This window comes from Bidens hawaiensis, unplaced genomic scaffold (assembly GCF_021521415.1).
Source record: "Bidens hawaiensis isolate Kalapana, Puna unplaced genomic scaffold, B.hawaiensis_p1.1 tig00044892_1, whole genome shotgun sequence".
NCBI lineage: Eukaryota > Viridiplantae > Streptophyta > Magnoliopsida > Asterales > Asteraceae > Bidens > Bidens hawaiensis.
In genome coordinates this window covers 108,970-122,097 of record NW_027505923.1, presented here as the reverse complement: position 1 = coordinate 122,097, position 13,128 = coordinate 108,970, and the positions used below count along the sequence as shown (strand labels likewise).

Genomic DNA, 13,128 nt, shown 5'->3' with positions numbered 1-13,128 from the left:
TTGCTATAAGGGGATGCCAAATAGTCTAGGATTTTATAGTTCCACCAACCAAAAGCGATAAACACATAGGCATATAAGCATAGAACACCAAATCGAGCAATTATTTAGGTAAAGTATACAACTACGTTTGTGGTTTAAGATTCAAATATAAAGCATTTTGTTGAATAAGTATGAAATGTCACCCCCAAAATAAAAGATGGAAAATGGGGTATGAAGTACTCACCTTCAAGTAGTAAACTTGAAAGATGATAATTTGAAGATTTGTCGGAACGACGAGTTTAACGCACAATGCCTAAAAAGAAAAGAAGTCTTGAATTTAGAAAGGTTGTCTTGAAGGTCTTTAAACAAAATAAATGTTGAGAAATGTAAATAATTAAAGTTCAAGGTTTAAAATGTGACTATTTAAGAATTTATAATAATAACCCTTTAAAAATGTAAGTTTGCTCGAAACCGGGTTAAAGTATCTAACTTTAATATTTACTCAACCTATGTTGAGTAATAAGGTGGGTAAAATGCAAGAATGCAAATCCCTTTGGAATAAAGATACTAAAACTGGTTTTTTTTATCGAGTGTTCGGGTTGTCGGTCCAAACTTTGTTATGAGATCAAATTGGATCCAACATTTCCAAGTACTTAAGAAAATATTTAAAAATCAATTTGTAACTATTTTTAAAGAAATATACAAGTCTTGATGGCTAAAAAAAACACACTTGTGTGTCTTAAGCGAGCAAGAATCGGTTTGGTTCGGTTTCCATCTCACAACAAGTTCATAGATGGTTTCCACATGTCCAAACACTAAATAACTTGTATAATAATGTACAAATAAAAAAAATACCAAAAGTTAACAATAAAGTCTTTAAACAAAAGTTCGGTTTTCGGTTCGAATCGTGTTTCGGGTTAAGACCGAGGTAAGATTCTACAAACCCATAACCATAGAATTTGTAAAAATGATTTTAGAAACTTAGATCTAACACTAAGTATGTTTAAACAAACAAAACTAGTAACAAAGTTCGGTTTACGGTTTAGAGCTATTTACGGTTAAACCGAAGCATAGACTCTTAAAAACCCATAACCATGGAACTTGTAAACATGACCAACAAACTAAAATAAGCAAGATTAATATGTATGAACAAGTTATATAGATGTATATATATCAAGGACACGAAGTCCTCCATGAAGTCTTACCTTATGGGGTCCGAAACCTCACCGACCGGAATCAGAGAAATAACTACCAAAGGGAAACAAGGGGTGTATATTATATATATGTTGCACAACCATAAACAAGTATTAATAAGGCTACATAAACTAATTAAGATGAAAAACCAAAATCCTTCAAGAACACTTAAGAAGATAACCTTGAATCTTTGATGTTTGAGAGAGTTTTTTTTTTTTTGAGTTGTAGCAAGGGAAAATGAAGAGGAAAGGTGGTTTATATATAGGGTAATGTTGGTGGTCAAATATGGGTGTGAGACACAAGAGTTTTCATGCAAAATGGATCAAGACAAAAACACAAAACAACAAAAAAATAAATAAATAAATAATAAATAAATAAAAATACAAATAAAAATAGGATGTTTTCAAGACCCAACAAGTGTGAAACAATATTGTAACATAAATCCATCATTTTGATTATAACATAAGCTTCGGTTTACAAATCGGGTCGGTTTACATAATAAACAAATACAAAAACGAATACAAACAAGACCCGAAATTGACGAATGTCACAATTATCTCCCGTCACCCACCACCAACTACCATCACCGCCCATCAATGTCACGACCGCCACCTACCTCCCACCACCACTCCGCTCACTACCATTTTAATTTTAATTTTTTTTTTTTTTTTCCTATCTACCAAACAACACAAAGTAATCATTAATTTCATTCCCATATGGTAACCAAACATCTCATTGGAATGGTAATAAATCTTTCCATTCCTTTGTCCATTCCATTACCACGTTCATTCCATTCCTTCGTCCATTTCATTACCTTATACCAAACAGACCCCGGGTGATTTTTATGATTTTCTTTCTACGATTTCTATGTTTAAACCCTCATTTATTAAACAAAATTCGAAACATAACACGTGTTCAAATATATTTTACTTGAATAAACCATACTATTATCATTCCAACAATTATATTATTTCACACTTTTAACCTAACTAATTCTTACTTGTTTAAGAAAAGTATGCATATTACTCTAACCTTATATGAACCTAACTAGACTCTTTTATATGAACAAAATAGTATCCATCATCTTCCTGGTAAAGACTTGAGTCAAGAGGATATCATCATATCATGGATTCATCATGATGATATTATTATTATTCCTATTCCTTTCTTTGATTTGCAGTCACACCCACTCTCAATTCCAATTCCGTCGATTCAATTCCCCCAAATTCCAGTAAAACATGAGCTTGTTGGGTTCACCTGTTTTCGCTCTAAATTGGCATAATGCATCTTATCCCTCATCTGGGTATTGTAAATCTGGTAAAAAGATTGTTACTTGGAGACCACTCTGTTGCAGTATAGCTCCACAGAATTTAAAGCATGCTGATGAATATCATTCCTCCAAATTCCAAGTATGAATTTGTTATTATCAGTTCCACTTTGTTGTATGCTTAATTTCATGATTTATAGAGAGATAATTTATTGTTTGTTTCCAACGGGTCATGAATAGTAATGTTATGAATCCACGATCTATGAAAGTTATTTTTAAACGACTTAGTTTAGTTATTCAAAAAGGGCTAGCGGTGCAGCTTGTTGCCCGATTGCCTTCTGTATCGATCTATGCAGTCGATATCGCCGATATATCGCAGATATCATTGATATATCAGTTTTCGGTCCATGGGCGATACATCAGTCAGAATGTCGGTTCAGAATATTGGTACCGATAATATCAACGATATTGACCGATATTGGACTAATATTTGACCGATATTCCCGATATCAGTGTTTTAAGTCTTAATTATCAACTTTTAGTGTTCAATGCTAATGTTTTAAGTTTTAATCAATTCTTACTTGCTACGATTGTTAGTGTTTTGCAATTTGCAAAAGGTGAATTTGTTAATGGTAGGAGACTGTACTGAATTATTAGTGTTAAATTGCTATATATATGAATTTTACATTATATTAAAATTGCCGATATCCCACCGATATCTCACTGCGATAACCGATATCCGACATTAACTGCTTAGGTGTCGATGGAAACACACTTTTTTTATGAAATATATAATTTCGAGTTTGATTCGAATTTAATTGATTGCAGGCCATAGTTAATCACTCTATGGTTTTATGCAGATATTAACCGGCTAATTTATGGTAGGTGGTGGTGACATTGCTTATTCTTGCTTGTTGATTATTCTGTGTGTATACACATTTGGGGATTGTTGGATGCAAAATACTAACTTTATGATTCTTTGTGATAGGATTCTTCTGTGAATTTGTTTGATTCTATGATTCGTTAGAGATTTATTGCGATAATTCTGTGTTTGTTTCCATACCAGTCTTGAGTTTACCGAATAATATATATAAATTGATTACAAGTGATAGTTAAATCATTCTATGGTTTTATGCTGATATTGCTTATTCGTGCGTGCTGATATTCTGTTTGAATCGAAATATGGGGATTATTAGATGCAAAAAGCTAACTTTTTGATTATTTGTGAAGGATTCTTCTGTGAATTTGTTTACAGAAGACTCTGAGGATACAGATGTGCTTATCGAGTGTAAAGATGTTTACAAGTCATTTGGGGAGAAACACATCTTAAGAGGAGTAAATTTTAAGGTAAAACTCTAAATTTATGCATAAATGGATTGCTTATCCTTTTCTATGCTGTAATTTCTTAGCTTTTGTATTATATTTTGGTATAACTTGTTAGATTAAGGATGGAGAAGCAGTTGGAATAATCGGGCCTTCTGGGACCGGAAAATCTACCATTTTAAAGATTATTGCAGGGCTCCTTACTCCAGATAAGGTGTGTGACTTGTGTTTTGGAACAGTCATCTAACCGTGTTGACTTTTTAGTTATAAGCTGGTTTTGCATTTGACCAGGGTGATGTTTACATTCGAGGACGAAGAAGGCATGGATTAATAAGTGACGATGTTATGTCTGGTCTTCGAATTGGCCTGGTGACTTGTCCTCCACCTATTAAACAGTTTTGTGAATATTTTTTTGCTGTTTTTCTTGGTAATAACATAGTTATTGTTTTTCAATAATCAGGTGTTTCAAAGTGCAGCACTATTTGATTCTTTAACGGTTCGGGAGAATGTTGGTTTCCTCTTGTAAGTTGTTTGTATTAATATTAATAATACTTGTTTCGCGTTTCTTATTTGTAATTTCTTCTTTGAATTTAATAGATACGAGCATTCAAGAATGCCCGAGGATAAAATTAAAGAACTTGTTGCAGAAACATTAGCTGCAGTTGGACTAAAGGTGAGTTAAAAGACAATATCATTAGAAATAAAAACTTGTAATTTGAACCTTTTTTGTGTTGATTTTTATGATTTTTGTGGCAGGACGTTGAGGATAGGATGCCATCGGAGTTATCTGGAGGAATGAAAAAACGAGTCGCTTTAGCACGATCTATAATATACGATACAACGAATAATACAATTGAACCCGAGGTATATTATATATAACAGTTCTTTTTGAAAATAAATTTTTGGGTAGTAATAGCTATGTTGTGACAGGTACTTTTGTATGATGAACCGACAGCGGGACTTGATCCAATTGCATCTACTGTAGTCGAAGATTTGATCCGGTCCGTTCACTGCAAAGGTGAAGATGCAGTCGGGAAACCTGGAAAGATTGCATCTTATGTGGTGGTGACCCATCAACACAGTACCATTAGAAGAGCTGTTGACAGGTATTATAGTTATGTCTTATAAACGAATAACATAATGTGTAATGTTTGTTAATGGTATTGCGTTTTCAGGCTGGTGTTTCTTCATGAAGGAAAGGTTGTATGGGAAGGAATGACTCATGAATTCACTTCGTCTACGAATCCAATTGTTCAGCAGGTAATTATGTCGATATAATATGACTAAAATCTTTATTATGATGCTGATAATTTGTTGTGTGGTTACCAGTTTGCTTCTGGGAATTTGGATGGACCTATTAGGTACTGAGCTCAAACGCAAAGATCATCGACGTTACATACTTTTTTTATTGACCTTTGGAGAAAGAGAAACTTCGAAGAATGAAGAAATCTCAACGGATCTGTAAACGGGTCAGAATCTAGACCCGAGTAGACATCCATGTGACCAGAAACCGAGCTTTTACACACATGTTATGAGGGTTCAGTGAGGACATTCTTTATATGCAGTTTACGCATCCCTAATAGGTTTGGGATATAGTTTATTCTTTTTTTTGGTGGTTTAATATAGTTAGATCCATGTGAACATATCTTTTTAAAAAGTAATACACTTATGGGATGTAAATCTTGACCAAAACTTTGATCTTAGAATAAGCTATTAGTTATTGTTAACAATGTGTTGCTGGTAAAATCGCTCGACTTCCACAACGCTTTCTAACGTGGTGAAATTTGGTACATTTTACGGATTACCAAGTTACAAATGATATGCTAGTTTTTTTTTTTACTTTTTATATTTATAAGCTGTCATGGACTATATTTGTTTGTGTAAAGTTATTAAATTAACTTAGCTCTGCAAAAATGTCCATGGAAGGGCTTTCATGATACCTGCTGCAAAATGCCCAGACAAGAATATGCCTCATGTTTTTACTAATTGTTTGCATATTTTTCATGCAATATTTGTTTTGTTTGTTGGTGAGACACTCTGCTGCAGAATAAATATGCTAAAGTTGTTCTTTTTATTTATTAACAGTTATGGTAATTTTCATGAAAACTGTGGGCAAGATAAGATGCTTTTAAGTTAGAAAAGTAAAAAAAAAAAAAAAGACAAGTCAAGGTGTGTTTCTGTGTGTAGCTGTTCAAAAGGATATACAAATATCCATGTCACTTGATAAACATTTTAATAGAATAGTTGCAAAACTTTTATTAATATTTGGTGTTACTTTTTTCCTTTTTACATATTTTTCATAGGGAAGATACAAAACATCTTCTGGACAAAAAACTGAAAATTTTTGAATGATCTAGCATCTAGAAATGAAGAGAACATAATAGGGATGTTTGCGGTTTAGTTTGGTCGATTATGAAAAAAAAAAATCTATAATGAATCGGTAACTATGGTTTGTGAGAAACAACACAGAGCAAATTAGTTTGACTTCAATGGGGTGGGGTGGGGTGGGGTGGGTGGGGTGGGGTGGGGTGATAGTGGAGATGATCGGTTTGGCGTTGTGGTGGTGTAGGGAGGAGTCATGGAGTGATGGATAAAGAAAGAAGAGCAACGATTTGAGTACGGAGAGATGGAGGAAAAAGTAGGTGAATGGGTTCATATAATTTTATTATCAATAGTCTTGTAATAAAATACTATATTTTTTAATATAATATCAAAGGATATAAACGAGTTGAACCGTTTTCCCCTAATACCACCTCATTATAAACGAGATTTTTAAAGCTCACACTAAACTCGTTTGTTATTGTTAAAGCTTTAATTTTATATTTTACACATCTATTTAACTTTATCATAACTATACATGCAATCATATATATTATGTAAATATATATTTATCATACAAATAGAAAGTACTATACTTATATAGATAACAAATTCGTTTAGAACAAGTCAAGCTCATTATATGAAGCTCGAGTTTAGACCAACATTAAGTTAGCTTCAAATTAGACTCGACCGACTCTATTCATTACTTTAACAAGTTTTCTCGACCACTACAAGAAGATTTTTCTAGTTTACACCCACGCAGTATCAAACAAAGTAAATGAAGCTTGTAGCCAAGTTGTACAAGTCACTCTCAAGCAGTGGAACTGCGAGGGTATAAATTACATTGTGGTTCAAAATGATGTTTTTTTAACGACCAACAAACAGAGAATTGCCCAGATACTTCATCCAGGGTGACTCAATAACAAAAGTCTACCGTCAGCTAGCCTTTAAGCGTTTTAAAGTTATCTCTTCTACTTTGTGATTTTGCCCTTTGAAGGAAAATAAAATAAAATAAAAATGAAATAAAAGATTGGTCTAGCACTCTAGCCGACTAGCCCTATGTATATATGTTGCTATAGTTATCCTTTTCGCCCTATATATATATAAAAAAACAAACAAACGGGCGAAGAAAAGCTTTTTATTATTTATTCATTCGGTGTTGTTCTAGGGTTTCAGTTTTCTTCAGCAAATTTGTGTTCTGCAGCTCTCAACTCAATCACCAGCGTGTTAGGTAATCCTTTTTTATTTCTTATGCCCTAATTTCTTCGTCGATTTGTTTTTTTGCCGATTCATGATTGAAACTTAGGGCTAATTAATTCAATTTGACGGTTTTTTTATGCGGCTATATATATATATATATATGTATGTATGTTTCGAAAGCTATTGCTTCATACATCGTGTGCTTTGGTTTTTAAAAATTAGGGTTTGTTGTATGAGATTTGATATTCGATGTACGATTAGGTCGTCGTTCTGTTGTATTTGAGCTTTGATGATTGAAATTATTGTGGGGATTTCGTTGAAGGATGTTTTAATTTGTTTGTATGATTATCGCATATATGTATTTATCATTGTGATGGGAAAAAAGGTGGTCGCTTTATCTGCGTCAATGATGATGAACGGGTAAGGTGTGGCCTAATCTCTGAAAGTTGTTACTGTTTCAGCCGGTTTGGTTCACCGTATTTTGCTGGTTTTCTTCTCTTGGTGTTGTTCAAGCCTGAAATCGAAGGGCTTTATTGCTGGAAATTGATGTAGGAACCTTTACTTGAGGTTCTACATTTTATACTAGTTCAGGGTGTCATTCATGTAACTGTAGGTCACTGTTTGGTTCGAGTCTTTCATTTTGTAAGCAGAATTAGGAACCTTTTTTTTTTCTTTTCTTTTTGTAATTGTTGTGTGGTTCTATAATGTTATGTCGCGGTCGTCATCATCATGTATCGGCCATCGTTCTATATGCTCAAGGAGTGTAAGACCAAGCGGATGTTTGATCACTGACAATTATTAAAGCAGTTGACAGCAGCTTTTGGTGGATAAATTTCGACTCAATAACTGGACGAGGTTATAACCTTTAATGGCTTCCAACACCCCTCAAGGCCTAAAGAACATTTAAAATGATAACTCTTGTTAGCAATGTATTGTTTTGGCACTTGATATCTGAGCAGACTTCCTCCAATGCTCATGGGAATCAAATGCACAGTTGGATGGATTTTTAAAACTAGAGTTTAGTATTTATTAGCAACAACTTAAACAAGGAGAAACTCTGCAAATAAAGATTATGACAGGCAATAATTTTATCAAATGAAGAAATTGATGTTTCTTGTTACTGGGTATAAAAAAAATATGATTTTGCATGATCCAGAATAAAATTTTAATCACAAGCAGTTGAGATGCATAATGAGTTGTTACCATTCATATTCCAACTCAGGAATTTCTTAAAATACATCTTTGATGCCACTTTAATGTTTTGTCAAGATAAGATGCTGTTAATAATGTTTTCCCACAAAACAATAGACACATTTTATTTATTTTTTTTGGAAAAGGGGAAAGATCAAGTAGTTTAAACAATACATTGCCAACATTTTATCATGCTAACATTCATGGTTAGGCAAAAAGGCCAGTCCTAAGTGTATGCAAAGTAAAGGGTAGGCATGAGATGGATCTTCCTTCCAGAAGCTTCTTTAGCGACTGTTTTTTAATGATCAACATTGGATGAGAAGTTTACAAATTAAATCTTTAGGAATTACTTTATGGTAGTTTGTTGTGTTGATTACTTTGACTAGGAACTAGTTAATGGTAGTTTGCTGTGTTGATGGGTTTGACATGAAACAAGATATGTGTAATCACAATTGTTAGTGGGCTGTCTGCAGTTGGTAATTATGATATATTGCTATTTGTCAGTTTGTCTACAAAGTTGTTATTAACCGTTTTCTGTACATGTGATCTATGCATGAAAACTGCATCATGTTTCTTTGTATGCTTGTTTATATCCTTGTTTTGCCTGTGTGTTTCAAAACCTGTTCAGTGAGTGCTCATATGCTCTTGATTTGTTTGATTGCAGACTGCTATTTTGGAACTTGATGGCATGCTTTAGGTAGCATGTTAAATAACTCTATTTCACATCCATCAGTAATATCTAGCTGGCAAATGGAACCTGTGTGGAATAACGTAGGTTCACCTAAACCATTAATACCTACAAAACGCAAGGCGGCAACTGAACCTCTGTCTCCTGGTGTTGTAGAAAAACGGGCGGGTCAAAATGAGCCGAATGTCAATAGAAGACCAACACCGTTGCAGCCGGTGCTCAGTAAATCCGGGTCTCAGCGTGCCCTGACGCCAAAGAATAAAGCTGCAAATCATGTAGGCTCGTTCAAGACTCAAAGTGGATCGTTTGAAGCAGTAAGATCCAAAATGAGGGAAACATTAGCTGCTGCATTATCCGTTGGCATTCAAAATCAAGAAAAACCTTCTAACGAGCAAAATAATTGTCCATATGAAGCAGCTAAAGCTCATGAGGATATTCAGCCGGATGGATCTACTACTACTACTACTACTACTGCGGAAGGGCAAAATGGGAAACTTGATGGGCCAGAACCTCAGTACAACTATGTCATGCCTGATGCAGATGGTTCATTTGGAGACACTTTCTTTGCCAAAGATGAACTTTTGCAGGGAAATGGGCTTTCTTGGGCCTGGGATATGGAGATAACCGAGCCAAAGGAAGTCAACGAGGTCCAACAAGGTCAAAGTGATGATATAAACGCTAGTGAAACTAATGTTAAATCTCCTGAAGAATTAGCTTCTGGAATTGAAGCAGAGCTGTTTAAGTTATTTGGAGGGGTGAATAAGAAGTATAAAGAAAAAGGTAGATCTTTAATGTTTAATTTAAAAGACCCTAATAATCCCGACCTTAGAGAAAAGGTTTTATCTGGTGCCATATCTCCTGAAAGATTATGTTCAATGACACCTGAAGAACTTGCTTCTAAAGAACTTTCTGAATGGCGAATGGCAAAAGCCGAAGAACATGATAAGATGATAGTTTTACCAGAATCTGATGTTGATATAAGACGGTTAGTTAAAAAAACTCACAAAGGTGAGTATCAAGTTGAGGTCGAACAAGATGATGCTGTTTCGGTTGAGGTTTCCGTGGGGTCCACTTCGTTTACTCAGTTTCAACCAAAAAAGAAGAAAACTGAACAGGAAGTGAAAGAAAAAGAAGTTGCTGATGCGGACAAGGGTAAATTAGAAAGTCTTACCATTCCTGCAGATGGGACTGATTTCATGCAAGAACTAATTGTGGATGAATTTAAAGATGAGGAATTTTTACCCCCAATTGTGTCATTAGATGAGTTTATGGAATCCCTTGATTCTGAGCCTCCGTTTGAGAATTTGCCTGTAGAGGCTAAGGAGTCAGAACCGGACAACTCAGAAACTGTTGTTAAAACTGATAATGAAAAGGTGTCATCTGAACCCGCTTCCCCAGGTAGCGTCGACCAACTGAAAGCAAAGTCAAATAAGGCGGTTGTGAAAGCTAGTGAAACTTCTGTAGAAAGAAAAACTATTTCTGCTTCTAGTGCGGTTATCGGTGAATATGTATGGGAAGGTGAACTACAGCTCACGGTTTCATCATCCCTATCAGCCATTGGCCTGTTCAGAAGGTATACTATACACAATATTTATTATTATTTTATATAATGGTTTGTTTTTGACATGCATTTCTGCTTCTAGTGGTGAGAAAACATCAACAAAGGAATGGCCCGGTGCTATTGAGATCAAGGGCCGAGTGAGACTTGATGCATTTGAGAAGTTTCTCCTAGAACTTCCCATGTCAAGAACCCGTGCAGTCATGGTAATTTTAGTCCGCTTCTGTTAGACCAACCAAATTAGCCAGTATTAGTTAATGAAATTAAAAATTGAATCTTTTGTGAAATACCATTCTTTTGCAGGTTCTACATTTTGTTTTAAAAGATTCTTCTTCTGAGACTCACCTTGCAATGCTTTCTGAGGTGAGTCTAATAATGAGTGTGTTTCATATGGTATATATTTTGATTATAATATTGGTGGTTTTGATGAATTTTTTAATATATAATTGTTTAGGCTGTGGATTCGTATATAGCAGATGAGCGGTTAGGATTTGGCGAACCGAATCCTGGAGTTGAACTTTACTTCTGTCCACCTCATACAAGAATAATAGAAATGCTCTGCAAGCACCTTGCTAAAAACCAGACCGATATACTGAAGTCAACCGATAATGGCTTAATTGGTGTAGTCGTGTGGCGACGACCTCATATTAATATTACTAATTCACAACATAAACATCATAAAAAACACAATTTTCAAACTAGGAGACATGATAATATAAATGCCAATACAAGTTCAAATCTTGCACCAAAATCTGTCAACCGTATGCCGCCCCAACAGCCTAATAATAAAAATGATGACGAAGATGATGATGATATACCCCCTGGTTTTGGTCCTGGGGCGGCTGCTGCTTCTGCCCGGGATGAGGATGACCTGCCCGAGTTTAGTTTCAGCTCATCTGGGCAGAAGATCCCTACCCAAGTTGGGTTTGGGTCAGGGTCCAAGCAGATACAATCAAATGCACCCAGACCTGTAGATCAAATGAGACAGCTTATTTACAGATATGGGCAGAATGTAGGTGGTGGTGATGGTACAAAAAATAAACCATGGAATAAAGATGAAGATGATGATATGCCGGAATGGCAGCCATATCATCATCAAAACCATCACAGTGGTCCAGAATGCACGCCTGTGCACTACATGCAGCCACACTTGGGACTGCATATGGTTAACCAAATTGGGCCACCAATAGGACAAGTTATGAACCCACACATGCCTATTCGACCACATGTTAACGGGCTGCCGAATGTAGTTAGATGGGCGCCACCGCCGCCACCATTGGGTCCTCAAATGTTGCAGCCTAATGCTGCTTTACCGGGGCAGCATCCTGATGGACAGTGGAGGCTTGATGCTCCTAGGAGTAGGGGTTTTTGATTTGCCGTTTGTAAATATTTAGTTTTCTTTATTAGCTTTGGTTATTTGTTGTAGTACTAAGTGACCTTTTTTCCCCTTATTACTTTTGTAATGGAGGTAAAGTTTACTATTTTAAGTTTTAGACATTTTAATTCTTGTTGACTGCATATTTATATGCTCATATCTTCTGTTTCACTGGTTGTGGCGTTGAGAATGTAAGCACATGGTTTAGTTCAATTAGTCGATGCGTAAAAGGTGCACATGTTACAAAGGGGTGGCTTTACATTTAGATCAGCCTGGCTCCGGCTAAGACTAACCATAAGATGTGTTTCGAAAAGGTACATATGATTATCTTGTGATAATCTAAACCATGAGATCATGATCATCCAAACCATGAATTCTGGATAATCTAGACGATATTTTGCAAGACGAGTATCCAAAATTTATTCTAAAATTACTGGAGAAAGTTATACCCACCCACATCTATGGTCCATAAGAGAGGAAGTACATAATCAAATACACATTTGAGTGTAAACATTAAATGCCTTCATACGACAAAGGGTTTATGTGTTTGTACGAGAAGACAACGCACCCACTATATTGACCAAAAGACAATATTTTAGATAAACATGTGTGCATGACACCTATAACTACCACCTTTTAAAAAGAGGATGCGGATTATTTGCTTGATGTGTACTCATATAGTCACATTAATCATGTTTCTCTAAACACATGTTTACGCTACATCGGAGTTTGTTCACATGATCTTTTGTATAAGCAACTGCAAAGCTCACAAGCATTCGTGAGTACCCACCCCAAACACTACAGCAAAATATTTCTCCTACATTTACATACATATAAATATACAGGAACAATTGTACTAAAGGGAGTAATTTGTGTATTAAGGTATCAACAAGTTCAATTGAAAATCCCAAACTAAAATAAAGACTTGATAATTAACCTATCAATTTGTGGATGCAAACTAGGGTAATTTTGTTCTCAATTTATTAATCTCTTTCCATCATGAATACAATAAACTAACCTACAGCATGTCAAAC

The 13,128-nt window shown here is 35.1% G+C and overlaps 2 protein-coding genes across 2 annotated transcripts; both read left to right on the top strand.

The window, feature by feature from the left end:
- The first annotated feature begins 2,361 nt into the window (after positions 1 to 2,361).
- Positions 2,362 to 5,138, top strand: LOC143615956 (protein TRIGALACTOSYLDIACYLGLYCEROL 3, chloroplastic-like). The gene is made up of 10 exons (XM_077088938.1): positions 2,362 to 2,582; positions 3,671 to 3,787; positions 3,882 to 3,977; positions 4,055 to 4,132; positions 4,224 to 4,285; positions 4,361 to 4,436; positions 4,520 to 4,627; positions 4,694 to 4,869; positions 4,939 to 5,023; positions 5,093 to 5,138. Exons 1-10 carry the CDS (start codon positions 2,412 to 2,414, stop codon positions 5,129 to 5,131), a joined length of 1,008 nt encoding a protein of 335 aa, XP_076945053.1. The 5' UTR covers positions 2,362 to 2,411; the 3' UTR covers positions 5,132 to 5,138.
- Positions 5,139 to 9,629: 4,491 nt separating this feature from the next.
- LOC143615952 (uncharacterized) lies at positions 9,630 to 12,091 on the top strand. The gene is made up of 4 exons (XM_077088934.1): positions 9,630 to 10,734; positions 10,805 to 10,925; positions 11,023 to 11,082; positions 11,174 to 12,091. Exons 1-4 carry the CDS (start codon positions 9,689 to 9,691, stop codon positions 12,089 to 12,091), a joined length of 2,145 nt encoding a protein of 714 aa, XP_076945049.1. The 5' UTR covers positions 9,630 to 9,688.
- The last annotated feature ends 1,037 nt before the right edge of the window (positions 12,092 to 13,128 follow it).

Coding starts and splice junctions, on each gene's coding strand:
- LOC143615956 (XM_077088938.1), top strand. CDS start 2,412: ATGAGCTTGTTGGGTTCACCTGTTTTCGCTCTAAATTGGCATAATGCA. Junction 3,788..3,881: donor TAAGAGGAGTAAATTTTAAG/GTAAAACTCTAA, acceptor ATAACTTGTTAG/ATTAAGGATGGAGAAGCAGT. Junction 4,628..4,693: donor ATAATACAATTGAACCCGAG/GTATATTATATA, acceptor ATGTTGTGACAG/GTACTTTTGTATGATGAACC.
- LOC143615952 (XM_077088934.1), top strand. CDS start 9,689: ATGCCTGATGCAGATGGTTCATTTGGAGACACTTTCTTTGCCAAAGAT. Junction 10,735..10,804: donor GCCATTGGCCTGTTCAGAAG/GTATACTATACA, acceptor TTCTGCTTCTAG/TGGTGAGAAAACATCAACAA. Junction 10,926..11,022: donor CAAGAACCCGTGCAGTCATG/GTAATTTTAGTC, acceptor ATTCTTTTGCAG/GTTCTACATTTTGTTTTAAA.